Below are 21,352 nucleotides of genomic sequence, written 5' to 3'. Positions count from 1 at the left end.
CGTCAGCTGATTGCGCGTCTTACAGCGGGCTACTGGGAGGGATGAGGAGAGCACTACTGCGTACAACGCTTCCGGCTTCGATATACGCTGGGTGATAAACGCGCTCGTTTAATAAGCCCTGAGCAGACTATGCTCGGGTGCTCCCTTGGCGACCCTGGTACATATTCTCAGTATGCACACATGTACTGCGCCTCATATGGCCGTGCACCAGTTATGTACAGGAAATAATACAGAACAAGGGTTGGAATGACACGGTCCCGTGGCTATGTCTACGTTCCGTACTACTCCAAAGTCACCGTCCCCACATGTTCCACACATGGATGCAATGTGTCGTGTGCTTTTGGCGCAGCGTGAGCAGCCCCCCTCTGTCTCCGGCGGCTCGCTAATCGCACCTCGGCCTAGTAGATCCTTGGAACCAGGGCAGGCCGCTGTGCCTTGCGCAGTCGTCATTCGCAACCTTTACCACGCATCCTCAAGACAAGTTGATGACTACGCCCCTGTGAACTCGCCCATTCTCTCTGGCGCTATAAAGACTGCATCGTACCCTGCAACAGTCGCTGCTTCCTGAAATCTCTTGGCCCCATTGCACCTGCCCTGTGTGCGCCCCCAGGCGCCCTTACATCACTCACTCCTCCGTCTGGCCCGCCCCACGCTTCACCTCCACCACCACCGCCGCCATCTCTCGACCATCATGCACGATCCATTCCCCATCGCGCGGCCTGAGAGCCTTGTCAAGTATGTCCAGCCCGTGGCTGACTACCTATCTCTCAACACGCTGCCCCTGCACTTCCACGAGGTTGCTGCTGCCTATGTCCTGTACGACGTCACCTACCGCTTCATTGCGCCTGCTTTTTCGCGCATCTTTTTTCCTCGCGTATATGCCACCTTCAACGCTCGCACAAAGTTAAACTGGGATGTCCACATCGTGTCGTTCGTCCAGAGCACCCTCATCTGCGCCCTGGCCCTATGGGTCATGTGGACAGACAAGGAGTTGAATAGCATGGACAGGGTAGAACGTGTGCATGGATACACGGGCGCGTCTGGCTTGATCCAGGCATTCGCCGGCGGATACTTCCTGTGGGACTTGGTCATCACTGTCCAGAATGTCAAGATCTTTGGAATCGGCATGCTGTTCCATGCCATTTCTGCTCTCTGCGTCTTTTCGTTAGGTTTCGTAAGTACTTGGTCCAGATATCTGAAAGCAGATCACTCATCATTTGCACAGCGCCCATTCGTAAACTACTATGCGTGCACTTTTATCCTCTACGAACTCTCCTCGCCCTTTCTCAATATCCACTGGTTTTGCGACAAGCTCAACATGACTGGTAGCACCGTCCAGTTCGTCAACGGCCTAATGCTACTGTTCACCTTCTTCTCCTGCCGTCTTGTCTGGGGAACCTACCAGTCAATCCGCGTATTCGGCGATGTCTACCACCTATATATGAGTGGCCACATCCCCCAACACGACCCCGAGGTTGGCAAACTGTCAGACGACACTTATGTCAATAACGCAGGCTTCAAGAATGATCTTCTTCAATATTCCTCTGGCCAAACTATTCCGCTCTGGCTCATCTCCGCCTACCTAGCCTCCAACATTATCCTCAATGGCCTCAACTGGTTCTGGTTCAGCAAGATGATCGAGACACTACGCAAGCGCTTCGACCCACCTATTGGCACGAGGAAAGTACAGCCCAAGGTCAACGCCGCTCCCGTTGAAATACCCGAAAACGAAAAGGTCTTGATTGAGGGTATTCATGTCTCTACCCCTGGTGTCGTTGAAAAGGACACTGAAGATTATGTCAATATAGCGTCTCCCAAGTCACTTCAGTTTCAGAAGAACAAGAGCGGGACGCACTTGGAAGTCAAGCAGAGCGAGGTTCGCAGTCGGAACCCTTCGCAGAGAGCTGCTCATGCGGCATAAGAATCTCCTTTTTCCCGAAGTTGGTTAAGGGCGGTAAGTATGGAGCAATGATCCCGTGGCTTCGGGATATGCACCGGTTTCATTTTTATCCTTTTCTCCTTTGTCAGGTGCGTCAGTTTTGCATACTGATCCGTCTAGAATCTCGTCTCCGTTTCGCGAATCGTCTAATACACAACCTATTCATTCATCATTTTCTCCTACAACGTCATGCATCATCCCTTTCCCCTCGTCTTGATTTCTTTTTCTCATCTTGCATGACTCGCTTTACAATGTCGATTTGATCGGCAACAAACGCGTATCACGCGTATTTTTTATCTCGCTTGTAATCTTGCGCCCTGGTCATGTTGTGTAGTGTTCATCTTCTCCTTGGCAGTTATTCGCTAGCTTGAAGTCTCTGTGTAACAGAGCAGCTATGCCCCGAGTATTCCGCAAGGTGTCGGGAGAGTATTTGTGTCCGCGGCAGACGCCATCCATCTCCACTATGATGCCTTCGTACGTTGTTGTGAATTATACGGAACATCTCACATTTGTAGTACTCGACATCGACCTGTGGCGGAGACATGCAGGTTTCTTCGTTGAGTCGAAAGGATGACAATCACGAGATGCGAAATACGAAGGCCAAGAGTACCCTACTCCTTCCAACGGCAATTCACTTGCTGTTTGTGCGTCGCACTGCACCGTAGGTGACTTTCCCTTCCAAGGTAATTGATATGAACTTTCTAGCTTGACTAGTCAAAACAATGATATACGTGCATTTTAATTTTTCACGTAATCACGTTCCTCTAAGAGAGCCTTGAAAACTGCTTATTCTCAAAGCTCTTTTCCATCTTGTCAATGACCTTATGCATCTTGACTGCCTGTTCGAAGTCGATAATCCCTTGGTCAACTGTCCCACCCTTTGCGAATAACTCGTAGAATTCACCAATGTTCCTCGCAAACACCGGAAGATCTTTCACAGCGTCCGAATACTCCACCTGAATCTCTTCCACACTGTCCTTCTCATAGCCATACAGCTCAAGCTTCTCGCATCCAACAGGCATACCAAACGAGGGATGCGGCAGAAGTCGAATCTCACCCTTGGTACCCAAGATGCGCCAAGTAGCAGGCGGCGTATCTTTGAATGTCTTCCCATTCCTCACATTAATAGATATGGGCGCCCCAGACCCTGCCAGCGTACCATGCAGAAAGATATGATCTGGCGTCTCACGCACATCCTTCCTATCCAACGACCCATCTCCCTTGACCAAAACTAACCTCAGTCCACCTCGTCGCCAACACAGCACTAAACTCGTCAATACCTCCCAAGGCAAAAAAACGCTGCATCAGCCGGATGTCCGAATGAAATCGTAAAAGAATGCCCGCTCACACATGCAATGAAATAATTTGAACCCCTCGATATTTCCAATCGGTTTCTTTCATGCTACGAATGTTTCAGAGGAACATATAATTAGCCAGCTACCAGCTTCGCTGGCATCAAATCGTCATATCTAACCAACCGGACGAAAGGGCGGGCAGGGGAAGGGGAGCAAGTGCATTGGATATGTAATCCAGTAAGTACTATACTACTCCTTGTTTCCGGAGAGTCCGGACGCTACTACTGTAGCCAAGATGCGTAGTACTAAGGTACTTGTATTATCTCGGATACAGTAGTTACGTAGACTATAAACGAGATTTATAATCTTGCCGAATCAGTGCCGAGTAGATGGTACGTACGTCCTGTTTTCATGGTATGCTACTAAGATATTAATCCTGCCATCCCCGATCTCTGAGCAACATAAGGTTAGCGTGGATCATACATAGATGGATCGTACGCTAGCCATGGTTTCTAACCGATATGCTAGATCCCTGGACTTGTATGGGGTCTGGGCCAATGTCCATGTGGTCGGAATGGATGGTGGGGGCCCTGACTTAGTTGGGGATCAGGTATCGCTGTAAAGGTATTCACTTCGTAGTCATTAACTTAAACAGCGAAGCCACGATAAAAACACCTATCGACTCAGATGTTACCCTGGTGTATATTGAAAGAGAGTCAACAACTATCGGAATGTCTATCTAGCTGGAAACAACCGCGAAATCCAAGTACATGGGGTTTTGTTCATCACGCCAGGATGTTCGTTGTGGTATTAGTGAGTATTATTATGTTACATCCTGTAACTAGGCAAAGCAAATTCAATCTCTCATCTATGTCAAAATGTCAAGATGCCACATTCTGGCTATCCTGACTTCCTTCTTCCTCATTACTCATACGCTCCTGAATCACCTCTGTCACATCCAGTCTGGCATCTGTCGACACCTATCATACAGTCACCTCACAAGCCCGCATTGCTACCCGCGGCCTTGCTTCTCCCCTTCGCCCTCTTTCGGTCTTTTGTCTTTCCCCCCTTGACTTTCGTCAACTTGGCCGGCACCACACCAGCTCGCTCGTAGACTATCTCGACCGCATTCTTCACGTCATCGTCACGGAGGACGGGGTCTTTGGTCTCGCCTTCCTCCTTCTCCATGCGCATGGCGAAGGCCTCGGACAGCACTTCGCTGGCGAGGCGCGCTTGTCCAAGCGTCATGGACGAGAAGACGGTGAGAGCTGATACGGTTGAAGGAGTAAGCGATGAAGAAGTCACGTTTGACTTCATACCCAGAGTAGTAGCGTTCTTGGCGATCTGTTTGAGGAAGGCATCGAGGGTCGTATCCCACCTCTCCTGGATCAGCGTGTCGGAATCCGTGGTCGACGCTGGCGTGATATCCAGGTCTTGCTGGTTGATGGCTGCAAGATCCTCTCTTACAGCGCCACACTCCCGCGTGATGCGGAGCTTGTTTCGGGTTGACGGCTTGAACTCTACGAGGCTGAGTATATGTGCGGCCTTCTCACGGTCGATGAGGTCCTGTGTGGTTGAAGAGTCGGTTTAGTATACAATAACTATCTTGAAATACACTTACTCTTCTTCTCTTCTCTCCCAGTCATAAATCTTCAAACGCAAAAACACCAAACATAGCAAGACGCGAAACCAAAACAGCAAAGCGGCGAAACGAAAAGAAAGGGAGTGGGACGAGGGGTTTTCTTACCTGCCAATCCATTCCATAGCCTTCGACATCAATGTCAACATCCTCTCCTTCTTCACCAGCGTACATAGCGTATCCATACGCCGCATCAGGCAACATAGTCTCGGTCGCACTTGCAGCGACAAGCACACGCTCGTCATCCTGCAGCGTCTTGCTGGGATCGCTGATAGGCTTTGCGTCGATGGTGTAGAGCGCTGCGAACTTGAGATCCAGCGCCAGACGCACGCCCTGGAGGACTTGCTCTGGCTTCTGATACGCCCCGATGACAAAGTTGTCAATGGTCTTTGAGGTGCTCGGGCAGTGGAGCTGGACGCGACACATTGTTTGTGCGTTACTTCTGCGTCTATGTGAGAGTGTTTGTGTGTTTGTGTGTGTGTGGGTTGAGTGCGGTTGAGTGCAGAGGCGAGAAAGCGGCTAGATGCAGTATTTCTTGCGTTTAGAGTGGGTAAACAAGGTAAGAGAGAGAAAATGTGAGAGAGTAAATATACCGCACGGAGCGTGATTTTTTAATCTGTGGGTGAATCTGGATAGTAAACGAAGTGAAAGGTGAAAGGGAAAGACATGAAGAAGAAAAGCCCGCAATCAGGCTCCCACCTTCACTCACCCACCCCCCCCAAACAACGCGGACAAAAAGAACTGCCTCGCTAAAGACCAATTCACTTGGAAACTTCAATCTCAAGACCCTCCTTGAACTCCGCCTCAAGCAATCCATCGCCACCGGCTGTAGTAGGCCTAGCCACATAGCCCGCAATACTAACATCCCAACCATCCTCCGCCGCCGCCGCAAACCAGTTAACCTCTCTCAACGGGCGCCTCTCAACCTCCTCACCCTGCTCGTTCCTCACAATCCAGTAAATCCACAGACTCTTGCCGAGCTCATCCTGCTCCATGCGTGCTTCAATCGTAGCAGTAGGCTCCGTGCCATTTACAAACTCCGGCATGGGGACTAGGGACCAGTCGGCCCAGATGTCGCAGCCGACAGTCGCGACGAATGGCTTGCCGGTGTAGAATTCGATACCCGTTTTGATCCATTTTGTGGCGTTGTTGGCGACGCCCTCTTTGGTTAGGTGGAGGACGAGGCCGGCTTGGTCATATCGGCGGAGTTCATCCGAGGGTGGGAGGGCAAAGGTGATCTTTGCGCGCTGGAACTGCTTGAGGGGATAGGTGGGTTGGGTGTTGGGATAGAATGCAGCGTTGAAGACGTTGGTGGAGGGGGGTTTGCGCCAGATGTCTGTGCCTGGTTGGGCAGAGAGGTTGAAGGGTTCAATAGTTTTGATTGTTGTGTTGCTGGACATGGTGGATGTCGCAAGGTTGGCAAATAGAGCAAGAAGTGGTAGTGGCGAGATCATTGTGGTTGGGGAATATTAAGAGGACCAAGGCTGGGCTTTTATACTTCAAGTTACTACATCAGGAAGTGAGGAGAATGGTACACTGGGATTTAGTCCATTGTGCGTGATTGGTAGGAAGTCGGAGGACTTGCTGGTTTACGTACTGCATATACCACTATACGAACCATTTCTTGATGCTGTTACCGGTTTTCGGGTGTGTCAACCGGAAATTCCGATAGTCTTACCTGCGACATGGTTCGGTAGTGCAGATCTAGGACGGGACAGCGGGATATCCTCGGGCAAAGAAATGCCATCATCTACCACAGTGTATAGTGTTAGTGCGAATCTGGGATCGGAAAGCGGGGTATCCTCGGGCAACGAGATGCAATCACGGTCTATCCCTCACCGTTACACAGCGCAAATGTCTTGCTGTGCAGTTGAGAATGACTCAGGAACTAAATGCCCACGTTTTCACCAAATTTGGGAGTGGCTGAAAGGTGGGTTCAGCTGCGCTTACCAAAACGAGCGGCCGATTGCGAGATATGCTTGGCATGTCAATAATGGTCGATGATACAACAACCAGGGCAAAGGACTCCGAACTCTATTCTGATCCACCATGCATGTGATATCACACGAGCTTTTGTAATCTAACAACAGTCATCTCTCGCCGTGCCAAAATTTCATATCAGTGTCAAAGCAGAAAGTCACTACTAGTCGACAAGTCAATACTTGGACACGAGTTATTCGAAGGTGCACCGGCCCATTCATTCGCAGGTATATACAACTCAAACTCGCAAGGTCTTCTATTTCTTCTCTTCTTTCGGTGGCTCTGGCTTGGGTGTTGGCAGTTTGAACTATAATTCTGTTAGGCACTGGCAGCGACGTTTGGACAGAGGTACAACTTACGTTCTCAGGCTTGAGATCTTCACCTGGACCAACTTGCTCCCATGCTGATGATCCACCACGGAAGTTCCTGAACGCTTGCGTCATCTCAAGTGGCTCCACAACAATTCTCTTCTTCTCCTCGTCGTATCGGATCTCAGTGTATCCAGTCATTGGGAAGTCCTTTCGTAGTGGGTGTCCGTCAAAACCGTAGTCTGTCATGATGCGCCTCAGATCTGGGTGTCCGACGAAGAAGACGCCAAAAAGATCATAGACTTCGCGCTCGTACCAGTTGGCGCCATCATAGAGATCGCACAGACTGGGCACTGGAGTCGCCTCATCGGCATATGTCTTGACTCTGATGCGCGAGTTGTGGCGGATACTGAGCATGTTGTACACGACCTCGAATCGCTGGTCCTTGGTGGGGTAATCGACAGCAGTAATGTCCGAGATTTGAGTGTATTCGGCAGCGGTGTGGTACTTGAGGAAGGTGAAGGTGGGGATGATACCGGAGGGAGGGACATAGATGGTCAATTCATCTTTCCAGACGGAGAATCTGCGTCGCTGTCAAACATTATCCTTCCCTACAAGACCTCTTAACGTACTGCTGGACATATTTCGGCAGACATGACATGATGTACTGTCCGTACTTGTGGAGTGCCTCGCCCTTCTCTTTGAGGCTCTCTGTCGGGTTGACAATGGAGGCCTTGAGCTTGCCAACCGTGTCGCGGGGAGCAAACTACAAATGATGTTAGACGAGACCCAATATCTGTTACTATCTGCCAGTCCATACCCGCATGTTTGGTGTGTCGGAAGCGGGTCCCGCGACTTCCTTGGGCCGGAGTGCCGTCGAGGCAAAGGTGCGCACTGCATTGCGGGAGCAGCTCGAGGCGCGGACGGCGGCGCCCAATGGCCGGCCTACAGCTAGCCGCATAGCCATGGTTTGCAGAGGTGGTGGTGAGGGGCTACGCGATGTGCAGCGGGGAAGGGCGACTTGGGGTGGAGGTATCGACGACGTCGTGAAGTTCACAGCTCAACCCGCGAGACGCATGCTTATGTAAGTAGCGTGGAGCGGAACCTGGTGTGCCATCACGCAGCTGCAGCCTCTTAACCCCCATCACCTCCCGTGGATCCCTCTTACTGCGACTGCGACAATCCGGCCGGCGTTTATTTGTACTTCAGCGATTTCCTTGCAGGCCCTGTGTGCTCGTCACTCCAGGTCTTATCCCACCCCCGCATTCATACAACGACTGCCCTCGGGCACCACCCTTACGCTCTAAACCACACCTTGCACCACACAGCCACCCTTCGCCATGTCTCGGGTACAGCAGGACCAGTTCGTCGATGATGACGAGGAAGAGTGCTGCCCTCTGTGCGTTGAGGAGTTCGATCTGTCCGACAGGAACTTCCGACCATGTCCTTGTGGCTACCAAGTGCGTTTCCCTCGCCAAAACTCGGTGAAGCTGTCCCAAGCCGCCATGCTAACACGCGTCTCAGATATGCCAGTTCTGCTACAACAATATCAAGACGACCATGAATGGCCTTTGCCCCGCCTGCCGCCGCCCCTACGATGACTCCACAATCGAGTGGAAGACCATCTCTCCCGAAGAGTGGGTCCCCTGCTCCTCCCCTCTTTGAATACCCTCTGACATTGGGCAGGATGGCACAGCACAAGCAGCAAATTGCGCAAAAGGCCAAGAAGAATGCGCAGATGCGGCAAAAGGAAGCACAAAAGGCCGAAGCCGACTCGCTTAGCCGGAAGCATCTTTCTGGCCTCCGAGTCGTCCAGAAGAACCTCGTATACGTCACGGGTCTTACACCAACAATACGTGAAGACGAACTGCTCAAGACACTACGTGGCGAGGACTACTTTGGCCAATATGGCAAGATCTTGAAGATTGTCGTGAGCAAAGCCAAGGAGAACGCACAACATCAACAGTCGGTTGGTGTCTATGTGACGTTTGCTCGCAAGGAAGATGCCGAGAGATGCATCAACGCTGTTGACGGGTCGCAAAACGGTGATAGAGTGTTGAGGTATGCAGCAGCTCCTTCATGCCATGTGTCCTCTAAATAACTGACATATCACAGAGCACAATTTGGTACTACCAAATACTGTTCAGCCTATCTCCGCGGTGAGACTTGCAACAATCGCAACTGCATGTTCCTGCACGAGCCCGGCGAAGACAATGATAGCTTTACCCGCCAAGACCTTTCCATGATGAACTCGATCCAAACGCAACAGCCATCCCAATCGTCAACGTCACGAGCCGCACCTCCTGCGCATCATGGGCCTCCCGTAGCCGCTGCAACGCCAATGCACCGGCAGGATAGCACGGATACGTCGAGTTCAATACATGACGCACCTGGTCTGCCCGCGACTGCGAATTGGGGCAGCAAAGCTCTACTGGAGCGTCGTGCAAGCCGCTCAACGACCGCTTCCAACAACGCTAGCCCTATGGTCACGAATGCGGTACCCGCACAAGCAGCGAAAGCACCTAAGCCAGTAGAAGCTCCGAAGAAGAAAGGAAAAGAGAAGGAGAAGGAAAAGGAGAAAGAGAAGGAAAAGGATAAGGATAAGGATAAGGAAAAAGAGAGAGAGAAAGAGAAAGAGAAAGAGAAGGACAAGGACAAAGAGAAGGAAAACGAAAAGGAGAAAGAAAAGGAGAAAGAAAAGTCTCCGCAAGCATCAAAGTCGACAACCTCCGAGTCTACCACCGCATCTGCATCCACTCCTACCATACGCCCTTCCAAACCCCGCAGTCAGGATTTCCCAGACTTGCTCAAGATCATTTGCTCGCCCGACTTCAAATTTGTGTTCTCTAGTGCAGTTCTTTCCGAGGAAGAGTTGAAGGCTGTGACCGAATTTCCTCCGTTGCTTGATCCAAATGGAGGCGCAAAGCGGCGCGCAATGAAAGAAAAAGAAAAAGAACTTGCTGTATTGCGTGAGGCGGAGGGTGAAGTAAAAGTAGCTTCCCAACAGCAAGCGCCAGCCGCTGAACGAGAGGACACTGAGGCTACTGCAGGGGGTAGCTTGCAGTTGGGCGGGGAACCTGAAGACGGACCTGACACAAGCACCAACCATCTCGGTCAGCATGCAATCGCACCACCCGGTCAACAGGGCTTTGGCGGGAGCCTCTTTGGGCAGAACACACCTTTGACTGAGGACTTTAGCACCCTTGGGTTGAGCAACAGAGGCTTGACCCCACAACAGCAGCAGCAGTTACTGCTCTCCAACTTCAAGTCTGGCACTCAATCCACTGGCCTGCTAGGCAACATGCAAAACACTCAGCCCCAGCAGCACGGGATGACTGGAAATGCTTCTGGACACAACAGGCATACCTCCCGCTTCAGCTTCGCCAACGACAGCGCTTCAGCTTCGGCGAATGTGCAGCCGGTGGCGAACCAGAAACTGATGAATCAGCAAAATTCGATGATGCCAAAGAACGCCAACCAGTTCAATCCAATGTCCCAGCATCAGCAACTGGGCGGACAATTCTTCACCAACGTGCAAGGACCGCCTCCAGGACTGAAGCCGACTGGCACACCTCCTGTCAGCGGGACTGGTATGTTCGGTCAAGGTCACGGCTTTGCTACTGGCGGCCTTCCCTATGGGACAGGTGCCACTGCAAGGAATAACAGTGACGCGATGTATCAGGATCTGCTCCGCAGCCGCAACATGGATGGTGGTGCAAGGCTAGCTGATGCTGGAAAGCGTGAGTCAATGTTTCCTTCTTTCCTTAATCAACACTCCACGACCTCTACACCTGCCCCTGCCCCTGGTCTTCTGAGCTTCCCTTATGGGCCTTCGCCTGGCGCTTACCAGGAATCTGGTTCGCAGAAATCTAAGAAAAAGGGCAAGAAGCACAGGCATGCAAACACCTCTTCTTCTGGAGGAGGTGGCCTTGCTGATGTCCAAGACCCGAGTATCTTGCAGGCAAGGCTGCATCAAGGTGGCATGGCTGGTCAGGGCCTGTATGGCCAAGGTCAAAGTGGATTTTCTTCGCTTTATTCAAACAACAACTACGGCGGCGCTGGACGATGGTAGTAGTTTTCTTCTTCTACATATTGGTCGGCCGGTTGGCCAGACATACTGTCTTAGTACTTATTGCAACGGTGGCTGCATGGCGTTTTCGGTTTATACGGCGACTGCATCGGCACAGACTCGGTGCTCTGACACTGGCATGCCTGGCGTTTTGATTGGGCTACACGGTCACTGTCAGAATTTCTTGACGCTGCCACGTCTTTACGGCATTTTTTCTGCGCCTTTCACGTTTCCTTTATCATTTTTTTTTCATATCTGGGTCGTTTGCGCTGTCCTGCCGATGCAAAGGTCAGCTTCTCTCGTCGTCTTCGTCATGGCCATCGCATGTACGTAACTACCCCTCCTGCCGCAATCAAGTCGGCATGCTTACTTTCTAATAGAGAGGTGGCTGCACTATTTTCTTGCCTTGCCAGTGACGAAGGTGCTCGAGAGACAACCCTTGTAGCTTGATGTATATTAAATGTTTTGCCAGTATCACTACCTTGACCATCGTCTGGCGGCCGCCGTGGTCACCTAACTTGTTTTGGCATTGCGATTGTTTCGAACCGTGCGAAAATCTATACTGACACCTCTGTGTAGATGATGTACCACTCAATGCAGAGGAGCAAGCATCCATCAATGTCGATGCGCTGGTCAATGACAGCGACAATGAGCCCATTCGAGCCATGCCAATCACTCCACTTAGCAGCCACTTTCTTGAGTATTCTCGCCGATCCACTCCTACCATTCCACCTGGTTTCACAGCCCCGGTTATTCCAAAAACTGTCATTGAAGAGTCTCGTGTTCGGCCAGCATCTCGGCCAATGTCTAGGACTGCATCTTCAAGCATTACACCGGCTGTGCCTGTTGTGCCTGTTGTGCCTGTTACGCCAATACGAACATCAACGCCCAGTAAGGCTGGCAAAAGTAGACAAAAGGGCGATTCTGCAGAGCCGGCAACACCTACCACAACCCATGTGGCAACTCCTGCAACCAATACTCAACCTACGACACCCTCCAAGGTTTCGGCACCCAAGGAAACTGTTATCTTCCCGCAAACCCCCAAGGAGCCTACACCGAGAGAAGCCTCTAGGAAAGTCAAGGGCGAAGCTGAGACACCCAAGACTGCGCCTGAAACAAAAAAGTCCATGTCAGAGGCAGCTACAAAGGACGTGCCTAAAGCAAAGGGCGCTTCTAAGAAGAACCAAGCTCAAGCACAAACGACTCCCAAGAAAGAGCCACCGAAAGAACCCATACAGACTCCAATCGCTACTGCAACCCCCACGTCTTCTACGAAACGACAGCCTCCAGGCAAGCTCGATATCGTAGCGGCAACCAAACTACCAAAGGACGAGGGATCCTCAGCTGCAGGACCAGGCAAAGCAGACTCTCAGACGAAGCATGATCGTTCGGTATCGGTTACAGCAGCCGGTTCGGTGCCTCCAAGTCCTGCTGCTATGGGAACAGGATCTCCAATTAAGCGTGCGGGACCGCCGAGGACTCTTCGTGTTGTTGCAACACCAAAGACTGAAGTCCCACCACCCCTGTCTGCGACCACAGCACCGCCTCTCCCCCATATCCCGACTGTTGATAAACTTCGATCTAGGCAGGCGAGCATCGCCTCAGTGAACCAGCCAGGAACTCCTGTAAGTGAACTGATATCAGACACTGCTTCAATCACATCTACGTCTTTCTCTCGGGCTAGCTCACCTCCTCCCGTGGTTGGAAAGATCGGTACTGCACCCGTGAGGAAGAAAACCAAGTCACAAGCCAAGAAAGATCGACAAGAACGCAAAAAGCAGATAGAAGAGGAGCAGCTCGAAGACAACAAGTCGGATGTTGAGGTTGTGCAAGCTCCTATTATTGGTCGTAAGAAGAAGGCAAAAAAACCATCAACCAACTCGAAGCCTGTAGCGGTAGCTGCCAAGAGTCAACCGGCTTCGCCCAAGCCGGCTACGGTTGAGGACGAGCATGCTGAAGTGCCAACAGCCACAGCTCATAAGGTTCCTTCAGCAAAGGTTTCTGCTGCAGCTACGCCCGAGCCAGAGCCGGAACGTGAAGAGTCAAAGGAAAAGCGCGAACATACTGCACAATCAATCATGGCTGATCTGCAGCGCACCGGTGAATTGATTGCGTCTAATCTTGAATTCTTCAAGCCGCTATCGTCGTCGCTTACTCACACAACTCGCAACACTCAGATGGGCGGCGCGGTTGCGCCTCCGGACTTGAAACTACACTTTTCCGAGGCAGACTTGGAAACGCTGGCTAAGAAGAAACCTCTGCGCCTCAACAGTCAAGATGGGAAGTCTGAATCAAGGACTCTGATTACGCCAGGCGGGAAGTTTTTCTGGGGACTCAGTGAAGAGCTGGAGGCAAAGGCCCTTGAACTTGAGAAGCGGATTGACGAGCTCAAGGGCCCTGGCCGTTTCCATGCTCGGAAACCAACAGCACACAGCCACGGTCTGGCCACGCAGACGAACGATGTCCTACCGGCCATTGCGACGGCACTCAAGGAAGCAGGCAAGAAGCTAAATACTAATGGCGGACAGCAGATGCCGAGGCTTGATGTTCCATCTGGACTGTTAGGCTCAACAAACCTTCCTTTACCCCCAGTACAGGGACAGGATGCATCAGTTGCACAGGCTCCAGTGTCACAGCAACAACAAACACCAGCAGATGCCGGCGGTTATTTGAACCAATACGTGCTTCCCCGCACCGACAACCCACCACCGAACCAGCCACGTCCTGAAATGGCGGCAGTGGGTGGACCACCTGGTGCAGGAACGGCAAACATGTCTGTCAATGCAAATAGGTTTGCCAAGGCAGCAAAGGCGGTTGTCGAAGGGGGTGCAGTGGGAAGCACCGAGATTGATGGCATGGGATTCATGGCTGCTGACAAGCTGGGAGGCGTCTTTGTACAGGGTCTTGAAGCACTTGTAGGGGCCGGCCTAGGCTACCAGTCGACGCAAGAAGTGGGTCTTGACAGCAATGGTAACATCATGCTTGGACAAGGCGCAGGCGGACTAGACATGCAGGGGCTGATGAATGCTATTGAGACGACAGCAGGTATGGGTGGATACAGTGGTAACGCAAGAAGAGGAAGAGGCAGCGTGTTGACCATGGAAGAGGCGGAACAGGCAATGCAGGCAGCGAGAAAGGAGCACGATGTTCTGGAGAAGAAGCTATCAGCACTGATCAAGAAGAACAGGAAGCTGGCATTGGGAGCAGCAAAATGAGGGTGTTGGTTTGGCAAGCAGAGGAGCAGGCACGTGGATCGTATAGGATTACTCCATCAAGCACAGGCAAAAAGCTTATTGTGTAGCGTGATCGTGTTAGGCTGGCGATGGTAGCGCCGTGCACAAAAGCTAGCTAGAGCAAGCAATGCATTCGTATCAATAGCAACACGTCGAGCAGAATATGTGGTGAGGCTAAGAATAGCCATGTAGAGAGGAAAGGGGTGCAGTAGAGATGCACCTGACACGAGGCGGCGCGTCAGTGATTCGCCCGGCCAGCTCACCGCCAACGTGGGCGGCATCTGGTCAGGGTCCACCAGCTGGTTCCTGGGACGAGGCCAGATTCTCAATTGCTCTAGCACCACGCCTTTTGTGCCTCTGAATTCTGTACACAACAGTCTCTTTCTTTTTCTCTCCTCATCCACCCCCGCACACACTGAAGCCCGCACCAAGATGAGTCTCCAGCCGCCGTCCCTCGCCATGAGGTCCAAGTCGCCCTCTGGCGGCTCCACAAAGGCCGTCATTCTGGTATAGAGCACCCGCTGCAAAAGTCCAACAGCCATGTATACTCACACGCGCAGGTCGGAGGGCCCTCTCGCGGTACCCGCTTCAGGCCGCTGTCTATGGAACTGCCAAAGGTATGTATGCCCCTCTGCCCCCGTCGCCCGCACCCCGCTGATGGTCCCACAGCCGCTCTTCCCCGTCGCTGGCCACCCCATAATCGAGCACTGCTTCCGCGCAATCACAAACGTCCCTGATATCAAGGAAGTCTTCATTGTCGGCTACTATGAGGAATCCGTCTTCCAACCCTTCATCAACGCTGTGTCAACCAACTGGCCCCACCTGAGCGTTAAGTACCTCCGCGAATACCAAGCATTGGGCACTGCTGGAGGTCTCTACCACTTCCGTGATGTTATATTAAAGGGCAAGCCCGAGAAGCTTTTTGTTCTCAACGCAGATGTCTGCTCCTCGTTCCCGCTGGTCGAGATGCTGAAGCTGTTCGAGGACAAAGACGCCGAGGCTGTCATGCTCGGTACCAGAGTCGCAAACGAGGCCGCCTCCAACTTTGGATGCATCGTCTCGGATGCGCATACCAAGCGCGTGCTCCACTACGTCGAGAAGCCCGAGTCGCACATTTCCAACCTGATCAACTGCGGTATCTACCTCTTTGCGACCGAGTGCATCTTCCCCGCTATCCGCAGCGCTATCAAGCGACGGACCGAGCGCCCACGGCTGCTGTCATACCCCTCCAACGAGAACCTCGAATCTTCCTTCTACCAGAACGAAGACGACGACGACAGCAAGGAAAACGCTGTCATTCGCCTCGAGCAGGATGTGCTGTCGGATATTGCCGACAGCAGGCAGTTCTTCGTCCTTGAGACAAAGGACTTCTGGCGCCAGATCAAGACTGCAGGCTCTGCCGTCCCTGCTAATGCTCTGTACCTCGCCAAGATGTTCCAGGCGGGATCAGAAGAGCTTGCTGCCCCCTCTGCCAACATTCTGCCCCCAGTCTACATTCATCCCTCTGCTCAGATCGATCCAACTGCCAAGATTGGACCCAATGTCTCCATTGGCGCCCGCGTCGTCGTCGGCGCTGGTGTACGTGTGAAGGAGTCTATTGTGCTTGAGGACTCTGAGATCAAGCACGATGCATGTGTGCTGTACACCATTATTGGCTGGAACAGCAAGGTCGGTGCGTGGGCCCGTGTTGAGGGTACACCAACACCCGTCACCAGCCACACTACTAGCGTCATCAAGAACGGTGTCAAGGTTCAGAGTATTACCATCCTCGGTAAGGACTGCGCCGTCGCAGATGAGGTCCGTGTGCAGAACTGTGTCTGTCTGCCATACAAGGAGCTGAAGAGGGTAAGACATATAATTACGAGTATATTGAAAGCTTGGCTAATTCATTCAACAGGACGTCTCTAATGAGGTCATCATGTAAAATGATGTGAGACTTTACAGTACGCTATTGATCGATGATAATGAAGGGACAACGACATGGGAATCTGTAGTGAACGATTAGGAAAATAGCACCGCTAAGGGGCGTTTGAAAGAAAAATCAATATACCACAATCTATGAGGAATTTCAACCAAATACTCGCAGCATAAAACAGAGACCAAAAATGTGTGTATATGATTTGCGAGGAGCTATGTTGAGTATCATCAGTTTCTGTCAAGGATGTTCAGGGCTACCCGCGTCTAGACTCGATAGGGTATCGGCGTTTGAACATTGCATCTTGTCACTTTGCCAACACTCACACTCTTCTGCCATACTTCATGAAAAAAACTGCTACGTCAGGTGATACCCAGTCTCTTATAACACCGTTACTCTGGAACTTGACACTGCCATAAAACTCAACCACCACCAGCCTTAATATTAGCAAAATCCTTTTTTTAGCGAACCTGCCATCAAACCACCAAACTGCCATTAAACAGCAACAAAAAGAGAGAGAGAGAAGAGCACACCATGTCTGATATGCAAGCCGCACTCCAAAAAGCGCGGCACAAACTGCACAACAGCGACAAACCCTGGACAACATCCCCAAGTCTGACCCCCACACCCTCCCCATCCGCGCGCTCCACCAACCCCATTTCACCCACGCACTCGTCCATCCTCCCAAGAATCGACATATCCCCCTTCCTGCACCCCTGCTCCTCAGCCTCCTCGCGCCTGCAAACAGCGCAAGCCATCAACGCCGCATGCACAACCTACGGCTTCTTCTACCTCACCGGCCACGGAATCCCACAGCACCAACTGGACTCGGTCATCTCCCTCGCGCGGCAATTCTTTGCCTTGCCTCTAGCCGAAAAACTCAAGATTGAGAGATTCGACGCGGGGACTCCACAGGGCGGCGACGGCGCACGCGGGTACCAGCGCCTCTGCACCGATGATGACGGTGGCGGATTACAGGATCTACAGGAAGCTGTGGATTTCTATGCCGAGTGGCCTGAGGACTTGCGCGAGGAGGGGGATGCAGGACCTGGCAGCGTGAAGAGTCTCCAAGGAAGGAATTTGTGGCCGGGTGAGCCGGGGGAGTTGAGGCGAGTGTATGAGGAGTATATCAAGAGGGTGAGTGAGGTTGGTGAGGCGTTGGTGCGGGCGATGGGGGAGGCGTTGGAGTTGGAAGGGGAGGGGGAGAAGGGGGTTATTGAGGGGGCGTGTAAAGCGTCTTTTTGGGTGCTTAGGATGATTGGGTATCCGCCTTTGCCTTCCTCGTCTGCTTCTTCTTTTTCTTCTTCTTCTGGGACGCAGGAGATGAGTGGGGAGGAGGGGGAAGAAGAAGAACAACAACAACAACAGTTTTCATGTGGCGCACACACGGATTACGGCTGTGTTACTCTTCTTCTCTCAGACGACACACCCAATGCACTGCAAATTCAGCTTAAAGACGGCACGTGGCTTAATGCCGATCCGGTCCCCGGCGCGTTTGTAGTTAACATTGGGGATATGATTGAGCGGTGGACGAATGGACTGTGGAAGAGTACTCTGCACCGCGTTATCCATCGAACGGGGGATCGATATCGCATTAGTGTTCCATTCTTCTACGAGCCGAATTTCTACGCCCAAGTTGCGCCGTTGGAGACGTGTGTGAAGAGGACGGGGGGCACACGGGTATATGAGAGTAGTGTGTATGGAGAGCATTTGTTGACGAAGGTGTTTAGTAATTTTTATTATAGTAAGAGGACAGATTGGTAAAGTGTTTCGCAATGTATATATATGTATGTATGTATGTATGTATGTGTAATTACAAAGAGATTTTTAGATACCACCTTTGAGATAGTAATCCAGGGGATATCCCAACCAAGCGCACTGTTCTACATCTTGGTATCCAGTGCTCTTGCTTGGCCAGTCTAAGAAACGGATTTCATCGCCATTCTGACCTGTTGCATCGACGGCTTTCCACGCGCCGAATTTCTTCGCGCCCTCAACCTCCTTTTCATATCCCCGTACGTCCAAGTAACTCACGCTGGGGTTTGGGTCGCCGCTTCGGATGAACGAGGCAAAGTATCCCGTGGTAAGCTGCTCGCTCCACAAATCCTTGGAGTCACGGATTGTAGTCAGTGTGCCAAATACCCAGTCAGTTTCCGAGCCATGGATACGGAAGTAAGGGTTCTCTGGGTTGTTATTGGCGGGCCCGCCGAGACCGTCGGGATCGTAACCGCCAATTGTGCGCTCGAATTGGTAAAAGTAGGCCTTTTCGAAGGCGTGGGAGCGGGAGCCAGAATACACGGTGGATTGGTCAATGCAGCGGAACATCTTGTCTGTTGTGATGCGCTGGGAGACGTTGAACGAGTCGAGTGTCAGGTTTCCCGTGTTGACCAAGGGGAAGAGACCAGAATCGATGACGCGTTGGGCCCATGTGCTATTGATGCTGAGGGCTTCTTGGAGACCCTGGCTATGGTTTGAGATGGGGGTTTTGGGGTAATTAGTAAATGAGGCGCCGTCGTTGCGAGTGACGCCAAACATGACGGGAATGTGCGCGGTACTAGCGTTGCGAGTTGTGAGGATGAGGTTGGATGTGTCGACGTAGGTTCCATCCTGAACGACATAGCGTGCGACAGTATTGAAACCAATTATCTTTGCTGCGTCGGTTGTTTTAAGACAGGCAATCTGAGCAGACAAGTCGGTGCTGTTGCAGCCCGCTGCCGCAAAGATCTGCTGGCCTGCCTTTTGGTAACTTTCCTCGATAGTGAGGTAGGTTGAGTATGTTGTTCCGTAGTCACCATCGAGGCCCAGTGTCTTGCCCCCTCCGAGATTGGACATGGCAATGGCACCTTGGAACTTGCCAATGGCTTTTGGTGAACCGAGATGCACACGAACTGAGCCGGCGCCTGCAGAACCACCGGCGATGGTGATTCTCTTAGGATCACCTCCAAAAGAGGCGATATTGGCAATGACCCAGTCTAGTGCCACTTGTTGGTCCTGGATACCAAAGTTTCCTTTGATGTCCGTTCCTGGAATGGCAAGGAAACCGAGCGTGGAGAGACGGTAGTTGATACTGACAACAACCAGGTCTTCTTTACTCGCCAAGTTTCCACCGTCGGTAAGCGGATCTGAACCGACTCCTCCTGTGAATCCTCCACCGTGAATCCAGAAAAGAACCGGTCGAAGGTTCTTCTTGGATCCAGATTTAGGAATGTAGGGCGTCTGAATACCCAAAAACAGACAATCCTCACTTCCACCACCACCCTGAATACACTGTGACCCGTGCTGGGTAGCTTGAATAGTCTGGCCCTTCTTGGAATAGATAGAAGAGTACTGAAATCGCTTTGGTGTATCGGCGTATGGGATGCCGAGGAAGCGGAACGACTTTTGGTTGCGGTACCCAATGAACGTGTTGCCTCCCGATGCTACTGAGACACTACTGCCCTCGACAAATCCAGCATTTCGTGAGCCATTGTTGAAGGATTGAGTGCACAAAACTGGTAGTTGTTTGCGAGGCGCCGGAGAAGACAGGTAGCTCACGCGGTCACCCACTGAAACGACACCGTTGTCGATGTGATAACCCTGCTCCGCGTCGCTGTATTTGGCGTAGTCTTGGTATGAGAGGGCATCATTGAAATCGTCCTGATGCTGTTCAAGAGCAGCTCGGGTGATGAGCTTCTCATTCAAGGAAGCGCAGGCTGCCGCTGCACTGGCTTGGGGAACCGGGTCGAGGACAATAGCGCCAATGTGGTTCTTGTCGTCTGATCCATTGAGGTTGTTCTGATAGACAAGTGTCAAGGAAGATTTTGCATTTGACACGCCAGCGGTAGCGTTTGGCTGAGCTACTGGAGAAGCCTGAGAGACAGCTGCCAAACCAGCCGTAGCAGCGGCGACAAAGGTGGCTAGGACAGTCATCTTGAATGTTGACGAGGAGACTTGGTCAACAGCTGGAGTATCTTCCCCGTGCATCTTGGCCTTCTTATACAGCCCCGGCAACCCGGATGTCGTTAGGGTCGTAATTTATCAACCGTAGCGCCGGTGCTAGGCAGTGGCACTGTGCAAGAGGCTATTCAAATCAAGCCTTTGAACGCCGGTTTACCCCAGGAACCGATAGGTAGATCGATGCCTAGGCAGGGGCACTGGCAAAATACTAGTTAGTAAAGGTGGGCACCGTTATGGGCATGGTCGATTTTAGCGCCATGTCCGTCTCGACACGTGTGACAAGGTCATGATGGATTTCTGCATGTAGCAACTGGTGTGAAGGATACCCCAACCGGTTCCCATGCAACGGATAAAAATTTGCTATGCTTTTGAGGTCGAAGGTGCCATTGTCGCTGCCAAACGAACTCCAACAGTGATGTATAGGCCGCGATCTGGGTCAAGGCGGTAGTATTTAGCCGTTTAGCCAGCATATACGGTGGTTCAAGGACTAAGAGGCGTTACAGGGGTCGGAGTGGAGGTAGTCGCGATCTATTCGCGGGGCTTAGGTTTTCGGGGTGGGAAAAAGCAGAAGTGGATATGTTATGGGGTAATGGCCGGGTACAATGCGGGGAGTCGACCAGAACGGAGATTTGCCGACCATGATGTTAGTGTTAGCACAACTCGCGGTTTGGATCCAACGCCTTCCACTTTTTCGCCACAACCTTATATTCATTGGAGGTGCAGCGTGGACACGCACGCTTTTCTTTCAGTACGTGTTCATGAAGCATAGTCCAGACCGCGCTTTGGATAAGAAATCACCATACTGTCTAGGATAAACCAACCCTTCTGAGTAAGTTGACTAGAAACTTGACCTAAAACTGAGTCTTTTTCGCATCTCTCGTCAAAGACCGAGTCGCGCGGTATTCGTTGCAATTTCTACTTGGAGTTGCATGTGCGCGCAAACCGTACACATGGAAGTTGACACACAACCCGAGACTCGTATCTTGCACATGGTGTTGGAACTGAGATGGCAGTATGTCATTTGGGGTATGGTCGTGA

General features: G+C 51.8%; 10 protein-coding genes across 10 annotated transcripts; 5 read left to right on the top strand and 5 right to left on the bottom strand.

Moving 5' to 3' along the window:
• Positions 1–691: 691 nt before the first annotated feature.
• COCVIDRAFT_15160 (hypothetical protein) lies at positions 692–1,921 on the top strand (the record flags this gene model as incomplete). The annotated part of the gene is made up of 2 exons (XM_014702088.1): positions 692–1,174; positions 1,226–1,921. The coding sequence occupies 2 exons, from the start codon at positions 692–694 to the stop codon at positions 1,919–1,921; spliced, it is 1,179 nt and encodes a 392-aa protein (XP_014557574.1).
• Positions 1,922–2,703: 782 nt separating this feature from the next.
• On the bottom strand, positions 2,704–2,961 carry COCVIDRAFT_96635 (hypothetical protein; the record flags this gene model as incomplete). The annotated part of the gene is made up of 1 exon (XM_014702157.1): positions 2,704–2,961. One exon carries the CDS (start codon positions 2,959–2,961, stop codon positions 2,704–2,706), a length of 258 nt encoding a protein of 85 aa, XP_014557643.1.
• A 1,269-nt stretch (positions 2,962–4,230) lies between these two features.
• COCVIDRAFT_96668 (hypothetical protein) lies at positions 4,231–5,299 on the bottom strand (the record flags this gene model as incomplete). The annotated part of the gene is made up of 2 exons (XM_014702156.1): positions 4,231–4,800; positions 4,982–5,299. The coding sequence occupies 2 exons, from the start codon at positions 5,297–5,299 to the stop codon at positions 4,231–4,233; spliced, it is 888 nt and encodes a 295-aa protein (XP_014557642.1).
• A 335-nt stretch (positions 5,300–5,634) lies between these two features.
• On the bottom strand, positions 5,635–6,273 carry COCVIDRAFT_96758 (hypothetical protein; the record flags this gene model as incomplete). Its single annotated transcript, XM_014702155.1, has 1 exon — positions 5,635–6,273. One exon carries the CDS (start codon positions 6,271–6,273, stop codon positions 5,635–5,637), a length of 639 nt encoding a protein of 212 aa, XP_014557641.1.
• Positions 6,274–7,109: 836 nt separating this feature from the next.
• On the bottom strand, positions 7,110–8,128 carry COCVIDRAFT_96510 (hypothetical protein; the record flags this gene model as incomplete). Its single annotated transcript, XM_014702154.1, has 4 exons — positions 7,110–7,160; positions 7,213–7,744; positions 7,794–7,927; positions 7,982–8,128. The coding sequence occupies 4 exons, from the start codon at positions 8,126–8,128 to the stop codon at positions 7,110–7,112; spliced, it is 864 nt and encodes a 287-aa protein (XP_014557640.1).
• Positions 8,129–8,501: 373 nt separating this feature from the next.
• COCVIDRAFT_96505 (hypothetical protein) lies at positions 8,502–11,233 on the top strand (the record flags this gene model as incomplete). The annotated part of the gene is made up of 4 exons (XM_014702153.1): positions 8,502–8,621; positions 8,686–8,798; positions 8,848–9,222; positions 9,277–11,233. The coding sequence occupies 4 exons, from the start codon at positions 8,502–8,504 to the stop codon at positions 11,231–11,233; spliced, it is 2,565 nt and encodes an 854-aa protein (XP_014557639.1).
• A 310-nt stretch (positions 11,234–11,543) lies between these two features.
• On the top strand, positions 11,544–14,445 carry COCVIDRAFT_36920 (hypothetical protein; the record flags this gene model as incomplete). The annotated part of the gene is made up of 2 exons (XM_014702152.1): positions 11,544–11,556; positions 11,810–14,445. The coding sequence occupies 2 exons, from the start codon at positions 11,544–11,546 to the stop codon at positions 14,443–14,445; spliced, it is 2,649 nt and encodes an 882-aa protein (XP_014557638.1).
• Positions 14,446–14,895: 450 nt separating this feature from the next.
• On the top strand, positions 14,896–16,387 carry COCVIDRAFT_25779 (hypothetical protein; the record flags this gene model as incomplete). Its single annotated transcript, XM_014702106.1, has 4 exons — positions 14,896–14,970; positions 15,024–15,080; positions 15,133–16,308; positions 16,361–16,387. 4 exons carry the CDS (start codon positions 14,896–14,898, stop codon positions 16,385–16,387), a joined length of 1,335 nt encoding a protein of 444 aa, XP_014557592.1.
• A 525-nt stretch (positions 16,388–16,912) lies between these two features.
• Positions 16,913–18,142, top strand: COCVIDRAFT_96685 (hypothetical protein; the record flags this gene model as incomplete). Its single annotated transcript, XM_014702151.1, has 1 exon — positions 16,913–18,142. The coding sequence occupies one exon, from the start codon at positions 16,913–16,915 to the stop codon at positions 18,140–18,142; it is 1,230 nt and encodes a 409-aa protein (XP_014557637.1).
• A 63-nt stretch (positions 18,143–18,205) lies between these two features.
• Positions 18,206–20,287, bottom strand: COCVIDRAFT_96504 (hypothetical protein; the record flags this gene model as incomplete). Its single annotated transcript, XM_014702150.1, has 1 exon — positions 18,206–20,287. The coding sequence occupies one exon, from the start codon at positions 20,285–20,287 to the stop codon at positions 18,206–18,208; it is 2,082 nt and encodes a 693-aa protein (XP_014557636.1).
• Between the last annotated feature and the right edge of the window lie 1,065 nt (positions 20,288–21,352).

Source organism: Bipolaris victoriae (genome assembly GCF_000527765.1).
Source record: "Bipolaris victoriae FI3 unplaced genomic scaffold scaffold_33, whole genome shotgun sequence".
In the NCBI taxonomy this organism is placed as follows: domain Eukaryota; kingdom Fungi; phylum Ascomycota; class Dothideomycetes; order Pleosporales; family Pleosporaceae; genus Bipolaris; species Bipolaris victoriae.
Note: the sequence above shows the minus strand (reverse complement) of the source record. Positions and strands in the feature narration are given on the sequence as shown.